Source organism: Echinococcus granulosus, assembly GCF_000524195.1.
Source record: "Echinococcus granulosus chromosome Unknown EG_S00112, whole genome shotgun sequence".
Lineage (NCBI taxonomy): Eukaryota > Metazoa > Platyhelminthes > Cestoda > Cyclophyllidea > Taeniidae > Echinococcus > Echinococcus granulosus.
This window is the reverse complement of record NW_020170492.1, coordinates 182,129-206,138: the sequence shown is the minus strand read 5'-3', so window position 1 is coordinate 206,138 and position 24,010 is coordinate 182,129. Positions and strand designations below refer to the sequence as shown.

The 24,010-nt window shown below is 42.8% G+C and overlaps 1 protein-coding gene across 1 annotated transcript; it reads left to right on the top strand. All coding sequences in view use genetic code 11, as the record gives it.

Moving 5' to 3' along the window:
- Positions 1 to 1,141: 1,141 nt before the first annotated feature.
- Positions 1,142 to 22,112, top strand: EGR_08610 (Protocadherin; the record flags this gene model as incomplete). The annotated part of the gene is made up of 6 exons (XM_024497859.1): positions 1,142 to 2,695; positions 11,578 to 11,847; positions 15,459 to 15,851; positions 16,959 to 17,744; positions 20,812 to 20,977; positions 22,039 to 22,112. The coding sequence occupies 6 exons, from the start codon at positions 1,142 to 1,144 to the stop codon at positions 22,110 to 22,112; spliced, it is 3,243 nt and encodes a 1,080-aa protein (XP_024347733.1).
- Between the last annotated feature and the right edge of the window lie 1,898 nt (positions 22,113 to 24,010).

Here is a 24,010-nt window from a genome sequence, read left to right as displayed (position 1 = left end):
TCTACCGTTAAATGCAGATGTGTTTCCACTGGTATTTAGTGAGCACCTTTTAGCCCCTCGTAATTCAGCCTCCACGCCGGTGGCATGGTCCTTTGGGAGTAACTCGTGCGCTTCATGCTAACAAAAATAGTTAATTAAAGACCTGCAGTATGCTACAAAAAAGTACTAAAAGGCTAAGGTCAAAATATCATGCTTTGCGGATCTGAAGAACAATGAGGTAGTTCGGGGATTGGTAATATAGAATTTAACTTATTCAACATCAGGATCTCTGACGAAAACGGAAGCTTGCGAAGTTTCGGCAAATAAGTTGGTTTGGTATTCACAGACCAAGGCAATCCCACGCATAGCCTACTGTGCTTCTAACTCAGAGTTCGACATGTCATGTATCCATGTCTGTGTCTGGTATGTACACCAAAACAGATTTTTCGGTGAAAAAACCAGAGGGTGTGACAAAGGAGACCCATCACCACGCATCTTACTACAGACCTTGTGAATAATCTCGTCTGTCTGAATAAGCATGCTGGTGGGTACATAATACAGACATGCACCCGCAAACGTACACACACAGAGAACCCCCTTGAACATAGAAGGACGGCAGCCACGGCAACCAGCGAAAAAATGCAAAGCCAAACACTAAGACGACCGTGAAACACGTGGAAAATTGTATTTGTGCCTGTACCAGCCTGCCAGCTGGCCAATGGTACCCCACTTGGTCCGCCTGTGTGCCCCGATTGTGTGTGTATAAGCCAATGAATGGCTGTACCAGCCACTTACAACGCACTCCACGCCAGATGGTATACTTTGCGTGCGTGCCTGTCCGTACCACGGCGACTACGGTTCTTTCGTTAGTCTGTCAGTCGGTGGGTGTGCGTGTATGTGTGAAGCGTGCACCGATGCGCTCGTCCGCACGCACGCGCACATACACTTTTCCCTGAACAAGCTAGCCTAGCCACTTGGCTAGCACAATTTCTACTGCGCTGATTCTGTTTGCCTTTTCGTGTCCCACTAATGTTCTATCTCCCCTAGACACCCATCTCTCCTCTTTCACCTCCGGCCTCTTTCTTCCATATGTGTCAGAATGTTAAAAAATCTTGCTGTCCTACTCCTTCTAACTGCAGTACATGCAAGCAGTCAAATCAGCATGAATTTCGAGATTCATGAAGAGACCGAAGTGAACTCCACCATCGGTTCAATACGAGATGTCGTGCCTACTTATTCGGGCACAAAAACGGTCTTCATTTACACCGGTGATTTCTTCAATGTGGACAGCCAATCAGGTGAGGTCAAGGTCAAAACTGTACTTGATCGTGAAAGCCTCTGTCAGGAGCACAAACAATGCTGTGGTACTGTAAACTGTACTCTCACTGAAACTGTCTATGTGATTAATGCACAGACAAGAAATCTTATGACACCGATGCACCTAAGGGTCAAGGTGAATGACATAAATGACAACAAACCGATCTTTGCAAGCTCTATCCAGCGGGTAAGCATCCCAGAAAACTCAGAAGTTGGAAAATCAATCGGTCTTCGACCGGCTACTGATGCTGATGTGGATCCACGAAACAAGGTTACGCGGTATCAGTGGTCTGAAGCGACGGAAACTTTTAGTCTGGATCAGACCAGCCTTCCCGCTATTCGATTACGCCTCAATTCCCCTGTGGATCGTGAAGTTCGATCAAATTACTCCGGTGTCTTGTCGGCTTGCGACATTCACTCTTGCACCTCGACAGATGTCTTAATTGAGATTGAAGATGTGAATGACAACTTGCCTCAGCTCTACAAACGTCGATATGGTCTTGAAATCTCGGAATCTCTTGCCGTTGGGTCTACCATCTTGCATATGAATGCCACTGACAGAGATTCAGCAGAAAATGCAAGAATATTTTACTCATTCCGTGAGCCGGTCGATCCAGATCTGGTGGACACATTTGAAATTGTCGCGAACACTGGAGAGATTCGATTACGGAGGCCGTTAGATGCGAAAATTCGTAGTTCCTATGAGTTTAGCGTCACCGCATGTGACACCGTTGCCAGTGAATGCGCCAGCAATCCAACTTCAAACGCAGACGTTGAAGTAGTCGTCAAGGATGTTAATGATAACAAACCTATAATTGAGATTGTTCCCGCTGGTGAATCGGTCTCTTCTTCGGACGATCTTGTAGTTCCAGAAAACTATTTACCCGGTCACATCGCAGTGGTTAGGGTCAAAGACGCCGATATTGGGGAGAACTCACGTACCACCTGTGAATTAGACAGCCATACTACATTTGAGCTCTCTCATAGTGCCCCAGGTCTCTACTCTCTTCGAACCCTTCGATCTTTTGATTTTGAACAGGAATCCATCCTCACCACAATTATTCGCTGTCGAGATTTTGGCTCGCCGTCACTCAGTTCCACACAAATTATAACTCTTCGTATTCTCGATGTGAACGAATACCCACCGGAGTTTCAAATGCACGAGTTCAAAGCCAGCGTTTCCGAAAATTCACCACCTGGAGTAGAGGTCATCAGCCTTAATGCAGTGGACAGGGATGGCCAATCTGAACTGAGCTACAGTCTCGCCCCTCCTCCGCTTCAGCAGGGTGCAAGCGAGGATTTCTATGGTGTGGGAAGTTTGCCAAACACCTTTGAGACTCTTGGTGTCAATGCTTACTTCGATTTAGACCCGAAAACCGGAGTTCTACGGACCAGTAGGGTGCGTTTGTGTATGCGTCTGTTTCCCATTTCTTTATGCACTACAAATGCCAGGGGTAATCAAAACTGCTTGTTGTTGAGTAGTTTTTTTCCAAGTTTAGAAAGGCTAAATTTCGCTAATATTTCGGTACTGAATTGGTGCGTTCATGACTGGGTCGGGCCTCACTAGTATGCGACATTCATTCTTCATTAGCATGCGATGATTGCTCATAAGGTGTCTTGTTGCAAACAGATTGGATAAGTTTAAAACACTAAAGTAGGTATGAGATGTCCTCGGTCAGATAAAAACTGCGTTTTTGTCGAGTATTTTGGCGATAGTTGACTTAGTTAAAACATGAAAGTAACAGGTATAGTAATAAAAACAGTAAGACACCTGGATTGTAGCGGTTGACTCCCTCTATAATCCTAATGGTAAGCGTGTTATAAAAGTTTTAAAACTGCAATCGCTTTCAAGCAGTCTGCCTTTTTTATCTGGGTGTAATTCCTCCGCTGTGAGACCTGTTCAGCCATTGGTCACGTCTCTGTTTCTGTAATTGTTGTTGGCCTTCCCAGACTAGGCACGTGGACGTTATGGCCCCGCCAGTAGCTGAGTTTATAAGGTCAACTATACGTGTTCTAACTATGGAATTCACCCCGAAAACCCGGGGGATGAAAATTACTTTTATTTCTTCTAGATTCAAAGTGATGATTAGTAGATGCGAGTTTCTTCTCCCACAAAGGCTGTATGCGCTGCCTCACTATCCCTCTCTTCCTCTTCCCTCACTCATTCTATTGTTGAATGTGGACAAAATGATTCTGTCTCCTCTCGACCTCTTTAGCGTAGAAAGACTTAAAATGCACCTCTGAAACAGATGGGAAATGTGCTACTTTGTTGGTGTTGATTTCCTTCAGAGAAGATGGAACTGTTGCTGATTTTTTCCAAAGGGTTTGTCGGATTCAAGTTCCTCCCCACTGTTAATTCACATTTAAAGGTTCGCAGAAATCGGTAATTCGATTCCGACTCTGACTTGTGCCTTTAAGATGTCATGATCTTTCAACCTTCTGCATTTTTAGCACGTTTGGAATACGTCTATGTTATAAGTAAACCGCAAATCTCAATAATTTTATCGTGGCTTTTTTACGTTATTCCAACGTAGCATAGGAGGAAAGAGGCGTTTTAGGTCTGAAGGGTAAGCACTTTTTGAATACTGGCAACTGCGATAGATAGTTTTTCGTTCAAGAAACTGATATCACGTGGGTAATCCCATTTTCTAGCTTTTGTGTTACCCCTTTCACAACCTAGATCAGGGGATGTGGTTTTGAGTGGTCTTTGCCATCTTATCCATATGTTCACCTTCAAATCGATAGGCAAGGTCTTCCATTTTTCAAAAGAGATGGTTGAATTCTAAGTTATGGTCGTCTTGATTACTACTAGCCATGGAAATTTAAACCCTCTGCTGATTCGATACACATGTTGCCATGCCTTTCATCGTATTTGCCCCCCCCCCGCCCCCGATCAAAAGCAAGTTGAAAAACTTAAACACTTTTTTCCACTTCCAGTAGAAGGTACGATTTAATTTATTTGTTAATCAGGAATTAAGTATGTGGAACTTTAACGGGCAGTCATGCACAAAATCACAGTGAAGTTCACCATTTCTTCACCCTTCTTCTTCGCAAAGTAATTGCTAACGGCAATAGCCACATTCCAGTTTACGAGGTCATGCGGAAAATTCCACTTTTTGAACGTTTCGGTCGAGAAATGTGATAGAGGATAATCCATCTCGATTTACCATGACGAAGAAGATATCTTTCACTGGTGAGTACGGTTGAAATATAAGGCAACCAAGTAAATTATAAATTAAGGCAGAAAGCTTCTTAAAATATTTCCATCTAGGAGACGCACGCGTGCAAATCCACCTTTTGAAAAGGCTTTTCCTCTAGAAGCAAAACTTCCTGTCCCAGCCACCTCTGTTTCCATCTCACGTTTACTCCCTAACCGTCCACTCTATTTCGGATGTGGTGGCGTGATTATCCATTGCTAAGGTGGTAGTCTTCACTTGGGGCTTCGAGAAATAGCAGAAGGGGAATATAGACGACGAGGACGAAGCAGTACCTCCATCTCTCCCTCCCATCTTAAAGTGTGGCACGGGGTCCCTCAATTTCTCACAAAACATGACCTAACTCATTAACCAATTCTGGTCGTTTTTAAATAAGTTTTCCTGTACACCGAGTTATTTTGCATCTAGTAGACCTCAATGGTAATTCAAAGGCCTTCAGAAGGTGAACAATTCCTAGTAAGCAGCTATGTTTGCAGTCCAGAAAGTAAACGAGCACACAAAGCAGTAGTCTTCCAGAGAGCAGGTGGTGTGTACTCTATAAGTGTAGAGTAAGCGGTAGAAATAGCTGCTGGTATATTTATTTGCTTAACGAAAGTTAAGATACAAAGGACATTTCTCGTCGCAAAATCAGTCCGTCGGTCAGCCAACAATCTAAGGGCAGCGTATTCTCATGGCATGCGTGAAAGAAGTGAAGGTCTAGATCTACTCAGGGATAGTCTTTAAGGCCTACTGACGGTCGTTATCGATGCATGGTATGTGGAACCAGCACTTTGCTATTCCAGTCGATATTGGTGTAAATGCATTGTTTCCTTGTCACGCATTAGACATTACTGTGCCTTGTTTTTGTCGCGTCACTCTCAATTTATTACAAGTGTGAATAACAATGTGCAGTTTTACATTCCTCCTCGCTTAGTAATGGAGATGCGGCTTCTATGGCTGAATGAATCACCACCAGAGGTGCATTTTTTATTTAAATCATTTCTGGACGGTGGCGTCTTTCCACTCTGCGCCTTCTCCAGATGCCATGTAACGGGTTTCATGAGGGCCAAGTTTCCTGATCTCTGGAACCGAATTAACCTGAGCTTATAAAACAGACAGGCTCAAATCGCATCCACCACGTTTGTTTGATTGCTGGGTTCGAGGTGACAGGAAAGTAGTGGGCAATATGCATGTTAAAATCGCATAAATTTTAAGAAACAGAAAACCACACCAACTGCTTTGGTAATCTGAGACTTGTAGAGTATTTTGTGCAAAATGTTGGATTCCAACCCTTCTATTTATTCACTTAAATATAGTTTAAAAGTAGTTGCTAACCGCTGTCTTTTGCATAAATGCAGGAATTTAGATCTAAATTGGCTACTCCAATTTCCTATCTTCTTAAATTGATTCAACGGCAAACTGTAACGATTTCAGTTATTACTGTCGATCAAAAATGAACCTTCCCAAAAGGATTTAAAACGCTTTTCTATTCAAACGGTTACATTCTCGCTGGTTCTTTTTGATCCTTTTTACCGACGAATAACCAACCTACTCTCCTGCGTGCTTAATGGTGAAAATCTGGAAATAGTGCCTTTTTATATATCCCAAAGAATTCCCACTTTTCGGGTGTTTTGTGTTGTTATCTCTTGTTGTCTCCTACTTTTACCCAAAACATGAACTTTGATTTAGTTTCTGTAATTGCTAGTTGGTACAGTCGGAAACCACTTTTTCGTAGTCCTCAAGTATTCTGACTGAGAATCTTTTTACTCGTAATCGAAGTCTTCATAAACCCGGCCACATTTTACTATCGGCCATGATACCGAAGTTGTTTAATCTATTTTTGACCTTAACCAGTTTGCATCTGGAGTCACAGGGGGAAATCGCCTACCGTATCCTAGATGTTTGTACCACCTGGAGGTTTGCAGCTCCTAAACTAACTAGATTATCATTGCCCTCAAACCGGGAGCATCCTACATCGACTATGTTGTTGTGGGTTCAACCGACCCAGTTACAAACACCAGTTAGTGCAAGCAGATCTCATAAACTGATGAACACACAGCACGTGTATGATGCTGGTACTTTGCGTGTTAATTATTTAAGAGGTATGGAATCGTGCACCTGTATAGTGAAGTACTCTACCTCAATCCGTGGACATCTTCGAGGGGTAACTCAGGGCCTCATTTTGTTTGGAAATTTAATGTGAAACCTTCTTTAGCTGAGAACTGACTAAAAGTGGACTTGACATGGTGGGGTGGGGTGAATTTATTAATCAATTTTGTCTCTCCCACTGTCGGGTTTGCCTTATCATCCGACCGGTCGTAAAGTTGGCAAACTCGTTTGTGCGTACGCAGTCATTAAATGAAGAGCTAAAGCCGCAACTATCGTGATAAGCTCTACCTCTCCATCACACGTTCACTTCGCAGCACTGCATTATCAAAAAGCGTTGAAATTTGGCCGTTCAAATTAATCCAATCTCGCCGATTTTTTGTTCTTTTGATCGCCAAGGTGTTAGTCTTGAACTACTTGCTCAAACTAATTCTCTTTTACTGTTTAAATTAGATCAGTTTCTGGGAGGGGGAAGAAATTTGGGCGCATTCATTTACTAGAGATTCCAGCAGTGGATTTTCCCTCAAGTCATTCACCAAGTTTTCATTGCAGCAGCGTTTACGACAACTGTACGCTAATTTTCCTCTGATCGTCGCATAGGTTTGATTTAAACCCGCGGTAACCCTGAGAATAAAACATTCTTCGTTAGAGAAAAGAAAAACTGTGACAGCTGCGTTACCATTGACACACTGTTTTAGTGATTTGACATTTTGAGCTTACAGCATAAAAGTTGCCTTCAGAAACTGGAAGTTCAGGACATTGAACGTAAGAGAAATGTGAAGAACTCGCACAGGTTTCATTTCTCGATTCTCTAAGACACTCAGATCACCTACTTTTGAATAGTTCTCTGGTTTTTTCCCCATTAAAAGCCTGTTCCAAAAACGTGGGGATTTTGTACAAGAAACTTATCCCCATGAATTCATTGAATGACTGTACTTTGTTCATTTGCCTAGCGTTGGAATAGATTTGTATCAGAAAGGTGGCAAAATTAATCACACAAAGAGGGTACTGTGCATTTCCGAACCATTGAAAGTGGTCAAGGGTTTTACTTCTTAAGACGTTTACTCTCAAATGTGTTGATAAACTTTACCCGAAGTAATGCAATGATTGATAAAGCGATTATGCTTGAATCAACCAAGTTTTATTTCAAGATACCTATTTGAGCAGAAAGCACAATTAAGCGAGAGGCAGTAGTAGGGTATGGTGTGGGATGGGATTTCCCACAACCAACTTTCACTTTTTGCACAAATTCACTCGCAGTCACAGAGAAGAATAGTTGGAGCAAATAAGGTTTTCGCCTTTCTTTTCAACTTTTTCTCTTTCTCGCACGAAGTAGAATGTATTCAGAAGAAAAGGAGGAAGAAAGAGGCGGAGGAGAAGGAGAAGGAAAAGATGGGTGCATAACCACTGGTGGCCGCTTTTGCGCTAAATGGGGTGCAAACAACTGCTTCTATCCCTCCCAACCTCTTTCACTTAGTGATACCCACATGTGATTCATACGGTAGTTTTGGGCCTGCAAATCCCTGCATAATGTCTTGCATCATATGCACGTATGTGGTGCATCCGTGGTGAGAGCTTTCTCTTACTTTCATTATCTCCTACAGCCTCTATGCAGCCGGCTGTTTATCATTGCTTAGCTACAGTATTCTGAATTTGTGGATGTTTTTCCCCACTCCTCCTCTACTCAAAGGGCACGAATTTAAATGATTGACGTGATGCAGATACTGGTCTGGTCAGCAGCACATTTCTCTCACCTCCAAGACAACTGAAAAGCTGGTGATAATTCATAGCCCTATACCACCGTCGTTGAGTTTATTCAAGAGAGAAGCTGAAAGGGCTGACGTAGTTAAACAAGTGCCAACTACTCATTTGCTATCCAACTTATTGTCCGACCCTTAAAATAGTGGTAGCATTGTCGCTATCAAGACCGCCTGTCAAGGCAGAACTCTTATGCTGCGAGTTGAATAGCCACTTCTGAAGCAAATCTTTTACTGTTGTCCCAAACTCTTCCTTGCTGAATTGGCTTGTTCCACTTCGGAACTCATACTCGAGGTGACCACTAACTCCAGGTTTTCTTCCAATGAGATTGTGGTTTCAAAATAATATTTGAGACCGCGCTTTCTATTGAGTAGGTGCCTTTCCGATGCCGAATTTGAAGGAATTTTTTAAAACCACTTATTTTGATCCGGTATGTGTAAGAAACCGACGGTATTTATTAAATTTATGCCAAAGGTAATAAGAAACATGCGTCTTGAGTTGGTGGTTCCTTGACGTATCGCAGGAGTGGTTGGTTGTAATATCTCCAGGTTTCTTTTTCTACCTTGATGTAAAATACAGCTTTCCTGTAACTGCAAACGATATTCTCAACTGTTCATCAGTTATGTCCAGGCCGATAATCGCTGGCGTTGACGGCACTGGCAGTCGTGCGTCTTGCTGAGAATTCCAGTCTACTTCCCTTGAACCATCGTGTAGTCTTGGAACCATTGCTACTTTGACCGAGCAAAGCTTTCCGCCCATTAATGTTTCGGCTGGTGATTGGTGGTTTCGTACGAATTAAGTCGGTTTTGTCCGAGACGCCATAGAAACCTTTGTATGCTATAGGCAGTCGCCCCTATCCTAGTGACTTCAGTAGTGCTAGTCCGAATATGTCAACGAATTCCCCTATTTGTTTGTTGGATTGTGGGTGAAACAGCGGAGAACGAATATTCTTAATACCGCGTTGACAGCAAAAGTCATTGAAATCTTGCGAAGTGAATTTCGTTCTGTTGACTTGGACCAACGTTTATGGGAGCCCGCGTTGACTGAAGATGTGAGGCAGCACTTATAGCGTCTTGATGGCCGTAGGAGGGGCCACAGGTGCTATCTCCGGCCTCTTTGAATAAGCATTTACCAGAACGAGGCATGAAACACCATCGATTAGGCTGACAAAGTCGCAGCAGAGTAGTGATTAAGGCTTTTCTGGCTGGAGCCAAGGTACTAATGGGGTTTTTGGAGATTTCTTTACCTTTTATTAAACTTCCGTAATGATCCTCGGGCAACTCCTATCAACATGAATAAGGTGGATTACTGGGGTAAACTTTCTAACAATCGCCCCCAACCGTTTGGGGTGTATCGTGATAAAATGCATCTCATCGTAGATGGATTTGACTGATAGTTTCTCCAGACTCGGTTTGTCGAATCAGTCGAGATCAAATGGGTTGAGATTGGTCTTCTTGTTATAGGACCTTGCTACAGAAAAGATGCCGAGCACTAAAGTTACCCTAGGCGCTTCATTTCGCCACCACCTGTACAAATGGTAGTTTAAACTGCCTGTTGAACCGGTAGTTTATCAAAATGATATCAAACTTTTACCGATACTATAGTAATGTCGGAGTCGGTGTACAGCTGTGGTTGCACTGTACATGACCACCGTTGAGCAGGAAGGTAATAGACCTTCAACAATGGATTGCATTCACCTGTAAGACTTTCATCGCAATTAGTGGTTTACAAGCTTTTTTGGACATTTTCGCTTGTCGTTGCCTTCATTGGAGCTGGATGGGTGAGATGGACAGTACCCATCTTTTTGAGTAAGTGTTACACTGACGGTACCTTCGATGTCTGTGGAGTAGTGCTTGACAAAGTGCTAGGCAACGTAATACCAGGAGGGAAAACGGAGGAGCTCCTTTGTTCTTGGCATTAGTTTGCCGGTCGTGGAGACTTCGGCTGGGTGTCGACAGACTGTCTCCGTGAATTTGGCTGTTCGGATTGAAGAGCGGCATGGACTCGGGAATTGTCTTTGTGCCCAGAGTTAAACTAAGCAGTGCCATGACGCAAATTGGTAAGATATAGATATTCTTTAACGACTGCCTCGGACATAATGTTTGGATTCCGTTCTAGTCGATTCAGCACCTGCACCCGACTATCTGCGATTTTGGGTGATTGAGGACTGCAGGTGAGGGTGAGTGACTACTCAAATAGGTTGGGGTTTCTTCCAGACTGCCTTCCACCAAATGCCACATGTACCTGTCATCTGTCGTAAGTGAGCAATCACACGTTTTTGAGTGAAGACACACATCATCATCTTTATGTTTGCCCATTTTTACATGGTATTAAAGCATTTGCGCATCATTCCCCAACCTAAAGGACCGGTGTGATTTCATTAAAGTACCCATGTCAATTCGAAAGTGATCATTAAGACCGTTTCTGGCTTTTAGAAAAGTAAATATTTCTCTCCCCCTCCTCTCGTAAAAAAGCACACCTTTCCCACCTTTTAATTAGAACAAAGGAGGGGATGTGTAAGAGAGAGAAGGAAGCACTGTAAAACTTTGATTAATAGGGAGATGGGAGGGATGCTAAAACCACTATTTGGGTTGGGGAAAAAGTCCCAAGGTTTTGTTTGCATATCTTAGTGTACAGGAGGGCTGCTTGAGTAGAACAAGAACTTTAGTTTTTCATGTAGGAAAGAGCAAGTACTAGTAGCTGGGGCACATATTGTGGGTCGGTCCAGTCTGCACACTGTTAATCAAGATAACAAGCAAGCAACGGTGGCAGAGCTAATGCGTGCACGCAACGGCGTGTGGTGAAGGTAGGAGTTGTGTGTCAATGGAGCCATAAAACCCGAATCCACTGATATCTACCCTCATGGAAACACGGTGACTGTTAGACATTTCAAAAATGACCGTTCGTCTATACATAAGTAAGCTTACACCCGGCATCGCAGTAGTTATGCTTGTGAATATTTGGATAGCGTGTGGGATACTTGAATAATTCAACCTTTCGTCATGAAATTGCCTGACTTGAATCATTCCGTTGGAACGATGATTACATTCGTGACCATTCGATAGACCATTCTAGTGATTTTGTGGTGTTCCATTGAACTCTCAAATCTCTCAATTGGCGAAGATTTCCATATATTGGTTAAGGTTTTAAAGCCTATTCCCTTTTCATAATTCCATACTTTCCATTTGTTATAAACATTTTTTGTATCTCCATCCTCCTCCAGGTGCAACTGGATCGGGAGGTGATTGAGAGGATCACACTGGTTGTGACAGTGACTGACGCACTCACAGAACCCATCTTCACAGCCACCGCAACTGTCTCCATTGAGGTTCTGGATGAGAACGACAACAGCCCAGTGTTTGTCAATCCACCGGCAAATATAGGCCTCCCATTTGACCAGAATGACTTAAAGTCTCACACCTTCACAATAAGAGAGAATGCACCACGTTATTCGCATCTCAGTGGACGTCTTGAAGCTCGTGATCCTGATGCTGTGAGTTATTCCCTGCTCCATATCTTTCTCCTGCCTTATGATACCTTGTTTGACCCACGTTTCAGAACCGATCCCTCAAACTAGAGCTGATTTCTCCACCTTTATTGATTTAGCTACCTAGCTCTGTTTCTACCCCGGTTTTTGAAAGAGTTTTCCTTCCCTCTAGTTGCTTTACATCTAGCGGGTCCCAATTGTAATTATTAGGCCTTCAGCGGGTGGCCAACTCCTAGCCAGCAACTGTCCATGCTCCACTACACAAACGTACAAAAACACATAGTCCCCTATGGTTGTAGTGGGTGTTTTAGAAGGGTGGAGTAGCTAGTGTTTCATTCTTCCACTTAACGAACATTTATTGCCACGAATCGATCGGTTGAAGATTTAGACTTACGAAACGATAGTCTTTGTATTCTACTGGTATTCGTTATTAATGCATGAAATGTGGAACCAGCACTTTGCTATTCCAGTTGATATTGGTGTAAATGCATTGTTTCCTTGTCACTCACACTAGACGTTACTATGCCTTGTTTTTGCTGCGTCACCCCCGATTTCCCCGCCCTCAGGAGATGCGGCTCGTAGGTTTAGTGAATCACCACTGGAAGCATATTTTTTATTTAAACTATTTCTGGATATTGCTGTCGTTCCACCACTGCACGCTACGCCTTCTCCAAATGCCATGGAACAGTCAAAGTTAGCTTTTAAAGGCAGACAAGCTCGAATCACATCCACCAGGTTTGTTTGATCAACACAATGCTAGGAGGGTTCAACGTGACAGAAAAATAGTTGGGGGTACAACAAACAGTATGGCAACAATAGAATGACATCTGACTATACTTTGTGGTGGATGCATTTAAGCAATTGCATGAGTTTCACAGATCTGTACAGGTAACAGTAAGTCATTGCCGAGAGGCATAGCAACAATTCAAGAACGCTTGTTCGATTCTTGTCCCGCATTGTTTCCATGGCACAAAACTTAATACTTGATTTTTTGTCAAGACATGGCGCGCTTTAAGGCCTTTGAGTTGTAAGGCTCCACAAATTCAGCCATCTATACAAGTTACTTTTCTTCTCCAATAACCAATTAACCTATTTAGGCAGAAACTTTCCTTAAAGCATGAAAGAAGGATACGATACCTTCCACAAGGAGTAAAAGTTACCCAGTTTATTTCGTGCGCTGCCAATAATTAAGTGTATTTCCCAGGAATTCATCAGAGGTCCACTGCTGGTCCACTGAAGTCAATCACTGTCACTTAATGATTGCATAAGCCATACTTTTATCACCAGTAAGAGCAAACGGAAACTTTTGTTTTTCTTTCTGGTAGAAGAGTGGACAAGCAAGGGGAATAATTTTTATTTATCGACAACCATTGGTTACTTCATTTGCATCCAACTAGCAATCACCTATGCTCGTCCTATTGTGTGCCTCTAGTTCTCATCAAGTTGCCCTTTCTGAGTGGTCTACAGGGAAACTATTTTGACAGCTTCTCGCCCTGCCCTTTCCTTCCTGATCAAAAACTGCAAAGATTGGTCTGTTTGCCAGTAGTAATGCTTGAATTTGGCACTTGGCTACCGAGCCTTTCCTGTTTTAGCAATCTTGTGAAGTGGAACAATTTTTGTTTGAAAATCACTGCCTGGAATACTTTAATCCGCTAGATTTATTGAATGCTTTATGAAAGAGTTTGTGAATTACTCCATCATCCTCGAGATGTTTAAATACGGAAAGGACAGGTGGCTGATAGCATCTGATTGCAAAGTGGTAATATTGGTTATTTCACATGCCATCACAGACAATTTTTGATTCTGTCAATGTAAGGGAATCACAAATCCTGGTTTTCTGGAACCACGCTGAACAGGTAGTACCCAAATAACGCTCGTCGTTGAATGATTTGCGAGGCCTTTCGATTACGAGAAAAATGACAGACTAGTCAGTTAACGTGTTTACTATCGACGCATCAGAGGAAAATGGACCATCACAACCCAGGCGTTTTATTGTTCTCTATTATGACATCAGTTGTTTTTGGCCCGTTTTTGCCTTTCAGTTCAATTCCCTGATCAAATGTGTCTTATATGTGTGGGCGTCACATAAATGTGATATCTTTTATGAAAGTACCCAACCCCAGTTTATAAATAATGGATCTATAGTACTTTTTATCTCAGAAACAATTTTTACGCCAGCAGACATCAAACAATCATTCCTCTACACACTACTCAATTCATAAAATGTCGTCCACGCTTATTCCTTCCTTCTTTTCCTTATTTGTTGGCCATAGGAACAGTAAAAGTGGACCATAACAACGGGCGGCAAATTTGATCAGGGTTACCATTCAGTCTCCGCGTCTAGCCTACTTTATTTCTGGTACTTTCGATTGAAGGAGTGGTAGAATTTGTGTTATAAATGTCAACAAATGCATATTGTTTTTTGATCACGGCAAAGTCGATAAGTGAATCCTGAAGTATCCTTTTTCTGAATGCTAACTTTTCTCTTTACTGAACACTTTGGTCACAGCTAAATCGACTGGTTCGCTGCTTGTCGGTGTAAAAAATCAAGTTCCGTACCCTATTTGGGGTAATTTTTGATCACAGTGTGCCAGAACTGTTTGTTGAGCTGGTGTTCGTAGGGTTGTAGCGGTGAAAAGGGTCAACCTACGTCTACTAGATTTAGGACACCCTAATCCGTGCTGCTTGGTGCATATTGTGAACGAAAGTTGGTACACATATTCGCCCTCCCCTCTCCCTCTGTCTGTCTGTCTGTTCAGACGTTCACCACATGGACAACCGTCTGAAAAGCACGTCGTGTACTACTGCTTTTGTTTCGCGTTCGTCAGTGTATAAGCCGTAGAGCTCCTACCTCTTTCCACCCTGTTACCTTTTCTCCGAAATCCGATCTAATTTTTACTCTTTGGGGTTGTTTTTTTTACTTCCTCACTAGTTCCAATTCCGAGAAAAATCCAAAACTGGAACCATTAAGTCTAGTAAAATAGGAATGCTTCAAGAAGTCCACACCACACTTATACTTTGATATCATCCAACAATGAGCTGGCTTCACTATGGATAAATTCCTCATTAGGGCTGAGTTGTCCCACGACATCACCTCTCTTGGTACTCCAGCTGCGCTGACTTTGCTTAATTACAAATTTTCGCGTTGGTTAATATTTTTGTCTTATTCAACGTTGCCACAGAAAAGTTCGTTCATCTTTTGTACATTTATTTTACGTCATGTGTAGATCAAAGGGGGCCAGGCGTCCCACTCACTAGCCTCATGTTCACAGGCGGTACTGTGGGCCATGGGTTGGGAATGAAACCAACGCAGCCGGATCACCGCTGATAGACAGATAGTGCGTCCAGAGTTTTCTGTATGAGTTGATATTCGAGGATTTCGTGTTTTTCCTCATAACAAACTTATCACCACTGTGCCTGACATCAAGATTAATCGTATGCAGGCTGTATTGGCCTACGGTATTTGTACACGCGGTACTATTCAATTACTGCTTCGTGTAGTTGCATCACAGCACCATAACTTTTCATACCTTCGTCGTTAAAATGCAAAATTCCAGTTTGACTTGCAAGAATCTATCCACTGAAAAAACTACCTTGATTTTTGTCCTCTCTTTCAGGACCAGAACGGCCAACTTCAGTTTTCTCTTCGCTCCGTCTGGGCTTTGAAAAGTGTCGCTGGTAGCGCTGGCCATAGCAGTGGAAACATCTTTGACGATCTTAGTGGTACTTCACCAGGTCGTCAGCTGGTGGAACAACGCATCTTCCAAATCACTCCCGATGGTGACATCGAAACGCTGGTTGAATTCGACAGGGAGCTCGTGGCCATGTACCTGTTAAATGTAGCCGTGCGGGACAATGGAAGTCAACCATTGGCCACGTCTACGTCCCTCCTTGTCCGCATTCTGGACGAAAATGACAATGCACCAGAGTGGACATTTCCTACTGAGTCCGCACGCCAGATCAATATCACCACTGCAAGTCCGCCTGGTTCTCTGGTCGCTAGGCTCCAGGTTCGTTATTGTTATTCCACCCAAAAAGTGTGAAGTTGAACACTCGTGAAGCATTGGATAATAACGTTAATCATAATTATGAGCGAGGTTTTGTGATCCCTAATCATCCTTTGGGCAGATGATTCTCCGAAGCAGTAACATACTTGAGAAGGTGGTTAGACTGTACTTTTGTTTCATTCATATCCATCTATTTAACTTGGGCTTATTTGTTTCGAATGGCTCAGTGTACCCATTCTGGACCCATCCATCAAGCTTTCTCATGTCCATTTACTCGCCCATCTAAAATTCCTTCATTTACCATTCTCGGATCCGTAGTGGTTGAACCATAGCTACGAAATATCACAGCTCTTTGAGCTGTTTCAAAAGCGGATAATTAAGGAGGCAAAATAGGGCAAAATAACGCGCACTTTCACATTATTGAAACCGTGGAACAGCTTAAGCGAAGCCTTCTAAAACCCAAAATGACCATTGGATAAGTAGCAGGTGTGCAAGGAGATTATCTTTTAACACAATTTTGTGTCGAAGTAGAGGTAGTAATGGGTCTGCGCAGTGCCAAAAGTTGAACAGTTAAAGTGAGACGAACTGAAGTATTTCATAACACTTAGGTTATCGAGGAACTGGTGCCTCCCAATGGTTCTTGACTGGAAAGACATAAATGTATCAGACCGTCCATTTTATAGGCTAGACTGGAATGAACTGTAGGATTAACACACGCATTGTCAGGGTCTCATTACAAAAGCGACCGCCACAGCCTGTATCTTACTGTTTTGTTATGACATCAAAAGCCGTTAATTTTTGACCAACTAAACTGCTGCTCAAAAACTATAAAGAAAGTAATTGTCCGCAGACCAGTAACATTTAACGTTCTTTTTATTGGTTTAAACTCATTCAATCCTTTCGCAATATGATTTTGACGCCGTCATAGTTATCATAAACAGACAGCACACATGCCATTGGCGACGTACATGTTCATTTTTTTCTCACGTTTTCTGCTCAACTTATTCAGCCATAGATCTCTTGATTGAATTAACGACTTTCAATCCTATTGGATCTTCGACGTTGAAATTATGCAGCAGAGTTTTATGTGTCTCGTTTTCACTTCCACAGGCCTTTGATGTGGACGCAGACGATGCAGGAAAGGTTGAATTTCAAGTGCTGGATTTGAATGGTCAACCAATGCCCCCAGTTTCCATTTCCCGCGGTCTTTACAACGCTCCCGCTCAATCACCCCGGCTGACCTCCACAGTTGTTCAAGAGGAACTGATGGGTTATCGAACTGGACCTTTCTATCTGAACGGTTCCACAGGCGAAATCCTCGTTGCTGACCGTCTAGTCCCTCTGAACCTCAAGATTCGTCTTCGTGCAATTGATTGCGGTCACGCTCAGCGCCTCTTCACCGACACTTGGATGGCCATAAATGTGAAGATGGATCCCAACGAGTTTGGCGGCTTTTTGGGCGGCGGTCGGACTGGAGCTCTCAATGTGACCATCATTCTTGTCATGATCGCTGTCACAGCTATCATCTCTCTCCTTCTTATCATCGCTATCGTTTGCGTTCGACGCAAACCTGGTCGAGCAGTGGTTGGCAATGGAACAGCGGTGGAGCCAGAGGGACGAGTTGTCGCTTACTCCCCCGGAAGCCCTTTCCTCACCACCGATCCAAGTAAAGAGGCTCTGACTACAAATACCTGGACCGGACTCTCGAAAGACTTCTACCCTCCTCTGCCTGGAGGTCTACCGGTCGATGAAAATGGGCGGTCCTATGGGTCCCCACTTCTTGGATCGGATAAAACCAGCATCTTCTGCGGCGTCCCACCGCAGGACTCGATGTATACACTCTTAGAGCCTAATGAGGATATTATTAGTGGCACTCTTCCCTTGCATACATTTGGGGTGAGTAAAATAGGGACTTTCAACTTTCAAACAGTCTCACTGGGTAATGCCTCGATGGTCTTGACACCATCTATATTACACAAATAATTATTGTTTTCAGATATAGGTATGTTCAGTCTCCCCGAAGTCGAAACTACATTTGATACATTTGTTCGGATTTTTTACTCATGGGTAGATTTGTCAGTTGGCCGAACCATCATAGGATAGTGTGCGCTAACTTTCCTGAGTTGTTCATGTTTGTAAACGATTGCGTTGTGTTCAGCGTTGCCACAGAAAGATTGGTCTCTTTTGTCCAATTCTTCTATAACGCGTTGCATTGATTATTTAGCTTTGAGCGCTCTATCTGGTGGATGTTTGCTCGCAGGACTGACCACGGGGGTTGCGGAGTCTGTAACTCGCATCATTCACATGACCTACTGTGGCTTAACATCCCACCATCGTACTTGACTTGCCTCATGTCTTTGCTACAAGTAGATATTCATAGGTTTAGGTTGTACGTCCACTTTGGCGGAAGGTTTGCTTCACCACCACGAGTGCACGCATCTACCTGCCGGTGTGATAAATGATGTCTGATTTGGTCTGGTCCACGCAGTACGTGTGTTGACTAGCAGTATTAATGAAATTGCAGCCTAGTAGCTTACTGCCACGTGTAGTGCCTCCAAGGTGGGATGGCACTTTATCCTTTGGTAACTGTAAAATAGGAAGTCTTGACTTGCTCTGAAAGCCCCCTCTCACGTGTGCAAGATCTTTTTTCAGTCCTATTTTTAATCTGCAATTAGTTATATTTCAATCGTGAATGAATTTAGCTTTCATTTTGGGTCGAGTTTAGAGTTTCTAAAGCTTTATCACGGACGGGAACCAGGGCCACAAACTAACTATTGCCTACTATAGCTAGGAAGTAACAGCTGATTTCTAGCTTTACTGTAGAGCAAAATGTCGTCTCTTGATAGATTTCAAAATTTCTGTATTTTCACAATGAAATGCTTTCTGCATCTCTCATTTCTTTGAAATTCCTCTGCTTGGTATCCAAATAAGACACAAAAGTTGTTCAATAATAAAAGCTGAAGCACAATGCATGGTCAAAAAGTTTTAAATAAATGTGTGTGCACTGAAAGAGACGAAGGGCAATTAAAACATCCTCCACATGTGTTGCTGCAATTAGTGTTCGAGGGGAGGGGAGGGGCTGTGTTAGTCATACCTTCAGGCACTGACCTGGCAACAGGTGCCCTAGCAACGAGGAGCAGGAAGAACGTGGTGGGTGCCTCTCCCTTTCCATTTCCTTCCCTTGCAATTTGTTCTATGTCTCATTCCTGAGCCCTTGGGCATGCGTCACTATTCTTATCCCTTCTGGCCTCACACTCACGACTTTGTAGAAGGAAAATACGCCCGATTTTATTTTTAAGCTAGTTATTTTTTTTCCAAATTTCACAATTTCAAAAACGCGTTGATTATTTTAAATTCAAGGGTGTCAATGTAGTTAGAAAATATGCTACTTCTTTGATTTGGAATAGCTAAATCGCCATTCTTTTCATAACGGTTCTCTAGCATACAATAAAAAATAGTGTCTTAAATGGAGTTTCATCACAGATGTTGAGTTACGAAGCCTAGTTGCGTTCAAAACACAATGACTAGGCCACAAGTCTAACCCATTAGGGATTGGGGATTAAGGATTTGAATGTTTCTAGTTCTTCTGATTTGTTATTTTCAGTTGAACCAACAGCAATTTAACGTTCTGGTTGACGTTTATAATCTCAATCAAAAATGAACTAGAACCACAATGCTGAATGAAGCCACAGTAGGACATAGTAGGCAGGCCTATCAAACTTTTATATTCTGCTTTCTCTTATCCCGGACTCTTCTCCTTTCATCCTTCATGGCCGCAATTGCGATCCCCAGTCGGCTGGACGCCCAAAGCGCTTTGTAATCATCACATTTGTTCCCCCATTTCTGACATCGTCAACACGTTTATCAGCAAAATTGACTCCATGAGAGGATGAATTCATACTGCTGGCGCAAGTCTATTGTTCGCAGAGGATGAAAGAACAATGTCGTCATTATCGTATAAAATTCGCAGCCATCCTCATTCCAGAATAAAAACTCCTTATCTAATCTACAAGGGCAGCCGGCCTACCAAGCAGCTGTCATGAAACACTTAGAAGATGGTCTCCTGTCTTCATCGCTCAGAAGGGAAATATACGACTTTGGAAATCGTTTAACCATTGAGCACATCCTTAGCAATTGTAAAAGAGCAACCAGCTGAAAACGTCACTGCTTTCAGCTTAAAGCCGGATTCCGCATGGAGGCCTGAACCAAAATCCGATGCAATGGACGAACTGAACAACACCCATAAAAGCATCAGAGAGGAGAGTTGCGTACGCGTCTCCAAGATTTGCATAAAACGCAGTTTCTACTTTTTGTCGGCCCGTGCAGAAAAAAAAATGGTACTGGCAAATCTTATGATTACCATTGCGGCGCCTCGCTTTTGTGAACCCCCATGCCAAACAAAAACCACTACTGCCACCCGGGTGCGACAAGAATCTGTTAAAACCAAACGCGCACATACTTATGGAAGGGTGTGTGAAAAGGGTTAAGATAACACTACATTACAAAGCGCCCAAACTTGACCATCTATTTGTAATGCCTCCATACTTCCCCCCTTGTGTGCCCCTTTTGTTAGCGGTCTGGGAGGAGAGAGAACAGTTCGTTAAAGTATGCAAGGCTTCAGGTTACCTCTGTTCAGAGCGATAATTTTATCTCCATCAGGTGCTTTTTGTCACTACTTGGTGCAGCGTTAACTCAATTTATGGCAGTATTCCAATACCTGGGAGATCTTGAAAACTGTCTCAAAAGCTGAAACTGTCTTATCTACCGAGGTCGTAGAATGACCGGTGTGCTGGAGGGTGTAGGTTAGGAACGTGAACACCGTGGCTGGGGTCTGCTCTGATTGACGTACTACCGTCTCACTGCTAAAAGGTCTGAGCATCCGCTGTTCGGCTTGAATACCTTTCATCAGTTCTAGAATTTATTCGATCCATTGATAAAACGTCTTCCTACTTTCTTTTTCTAGACGATGTCCCGAAATTCCAGACAGGCCGGTATCCTAGCAAGCATTCAAGGCTCGACCACGGGTATACGAATGGCCGGCAGTCTTCAATACGATGCGGATAGCGGAGATTCAGGTCGTGGTCCCTCCGAAGATGGCAACCAGTTGATGATGTTGGAAAATCAGCGAGGTGGGTTTTGGTCCGACAAGTTACTAATTTGTTACTAACCAATGTCCTTAATGAATGGTGAGGGATTTTTTGCACCTGATCCTGTGCTAAATGGTCATTACTTAATCCTACCTTTTTGCTCATATATTTATGCTAGTTATATCTATTGAACATGGCGTTAATGTGGATGATAGAGCATTAAAATTGACAAGAAGCAGCGCAGTTAACCTGACAAAAAATCGGCAGGATTCATCTACTGTGTTCTATGTTGGCACCACTTGTAAAAGTCAACTAAATAAACTGTTGCTTAAGACAGTGATTTCGTATAGGAAGACTTGTCTAAGGGCAAAATCCGCTTGATTAAATGATCCGTATCTAGTGGATTTTGGACCTGACATTATCCGCCCTTTCCTTTCTAGGGCTTAACCATCCTTTAGGAGCATTCTTAAATCCTCGGGTTATTTCATTTTCCCTCACCCATCATTATTTCCATATCAATCTTTCATGGAGGAATGGGCTCGTTCATTGCTGAACACGATGTAGAAATTGAATAGTTTATGAGGTCTTAATAGCCTTTTGGCTGTGGATTTTCGCAGTCTCAGGCATTTAAAAGTAAGACGCATTAAAGAATATGCCATTATTCTCTGCAAGAAAAGGAGTATATGGAGCATTTCCCACCATACTGTCGTCAGTGCAGTACCTCAGTTGGGCCTGTAGGCGTGTTCAGGCTCATCTTCTTTACAAGGGCCAGTCACATCAATCCGGAGCTTTTCGGCTTTCACAAGAGGAGGAAGGAATAAATTTTAAGGTGTCAAAATCGCGTCAGTTTGTTCACATAGTTACCTTCTGTGGTAATGCGTGTTTCCCAATTTCCGCCGAACCGTCTAAGGAAAAACTGTTTACCTTCGTCATCAGTGGAGTATCCACATGCGCTTACTACTTTGATGTCCTTTATGGTTGTGGGTCAAAATGATCCATCCAGGCTTCGCCAAGTGCAACGATGTGATCTGCAAAATCCTGACCTTCCATTTCAAAGAGTTCCTTCAATCCAGTGTTGTATCCAAGTCCTCTGTGCTGTATAGAGGTGGGGAACTACTGGTCCACAGCCGAGGTGTCTCAACTTACCCAAATTGTAAACGGTCCTGTTTATGAATGATTGCATTGTGTTCTATTGATTCTGGCATTGCTATGGAGAGATTCTTGCATTCTTCGTGCGACTTCATCGCCCAAGAGATTATGCTTAGAACAGGTATCCAGGATAAAGCGAATGTCCCACGGTATGACCGTGTTTGTTGTATGGGTTGGGGTGTTGTGGGCTGTGGAGGATTGGATTGCTAATATTGTCGCTGACAAATAGACAAGCAGCAGACTTAAGGCAATTGTTGGGACACGTACATTCAAACTGCTGTGGATTGACTTCAGCTGAGCGTCCCGTCACACCGTAAAAGCCATCCTCAAGTGGGAGTAAATATCTAGAAGGTGGTGTTGTACACTTTCACTCACAAGGTAATTAGCTCTTTGCTGCACCCTGTTGTACGCAAATCCCTACAATACGGCTGTTACCTACCCACTATCTTGATATAAACGGTGTCTGGACTGGGCTGACTGAAGCTCTTTGTATCAGTAAGCAGTAATAGGATAGACTTGGTTATTACTGTTGCGTCTAATATCTTTACAATTGAGTAACTGCAATATTAAAAGTCTCCGTTTGACTTGGGAGCAGCTCACACAGACTTAATGATTGGGAGCTTGTGGCAAGGTTGGCATACGGAGGAGCTCTATGCTACCTTCGTGAATTTCGATCTACTAAAGTATACATTCCATTTCTAAACCGGACGTCTGAATAATAAAAGCACATAAAGAGTCCACTTCTTGCTGTGTAGAATGTGTGATTCTCTTACTTTTATCAGTGGTCAGTTCTTAGAGTGATCACTTCACCCATTGAATGAATGGATAAGTGGCGGGAACAGTTTTTGCCAAATGCTTCATCCTAATGCCCACTCTGAGCCTGTGGGCATTGGGATTGAAGTGTCTCATCTTGGATTAGGATACAACTTTTCATTAAACTGTGTTTTCACCCGAACCAAAACCATCTACGGCTCTGCTCACCCCTTTTCCATGGTATCTCACCGCGCTGATGAGCGAAGTGTTCAAAAGAACCATTATTTTACTGTACACTTTCTTACTGTATTCATGTAGTGTTAATTGGAGACTGACTTGTGAGTTATTACTCTCTCCTCCTTTGAACTTACAGCTCGAGCACAGCTGCTTTTAATGTAGTATTTACTATTTCCCATCTCCTCTATTACAAATAATAGGAACAGACGTCCAACCTCTTAGCTGTTTAGGCTGTCATGAATTTGGACGTGAACATTTCAACACATTTAGCTTGCTGGCATCCTCTTCTATTTTCCCAAATCGTGTCTATGGTTGGCTTGGCCTCCTAAGCCCACTTGCACTATCATTCATAGATAAATTCACAACAGGGGTATTTACCCCTATTTTGGTCACACACTCTGGTGGTGGTGGTGTGTTTTTCCATTGCTCCGTCCACAATGCCTAAATATGTGACGGAACGCTGGTAATCAAATGTCACACTGCGACATCCCTATTCTCCTGTCCCTCCAATTTCTAAGACAGCCCCTTGAATGTTTTCATTAATGCTCTGAGTCTTGAATTCATGAAATTTGGTCAATTGAGACTGAAAAAAACCATATACATCTTGCTTACATATTTACGATTATGTAGACACTTGACTAGCAAGCTTGAACAGGACTACTCCAAACCCTCTTATATGCACCCGACAGTCTGGTTGACCACACATTTCCGTTAAAGACTGTCTTAAGGGTTTCAAAGAGGAATAGTTGTACACAAGAAAGCAACATTTTGGGAAAGTTGGGGATTTCTTTTCTGTCTCTCGTTCATTCACCCATTGGATTTTATGCAAAAGCGGAATTTAACAAAAATTTTTTCTTAACTTGTTTCAAATGGCTAGGTTAAAGCTCCCGCGTTTATAAGAATAATTTGGCTGTGAGTAGCAATGATTTGTCACGA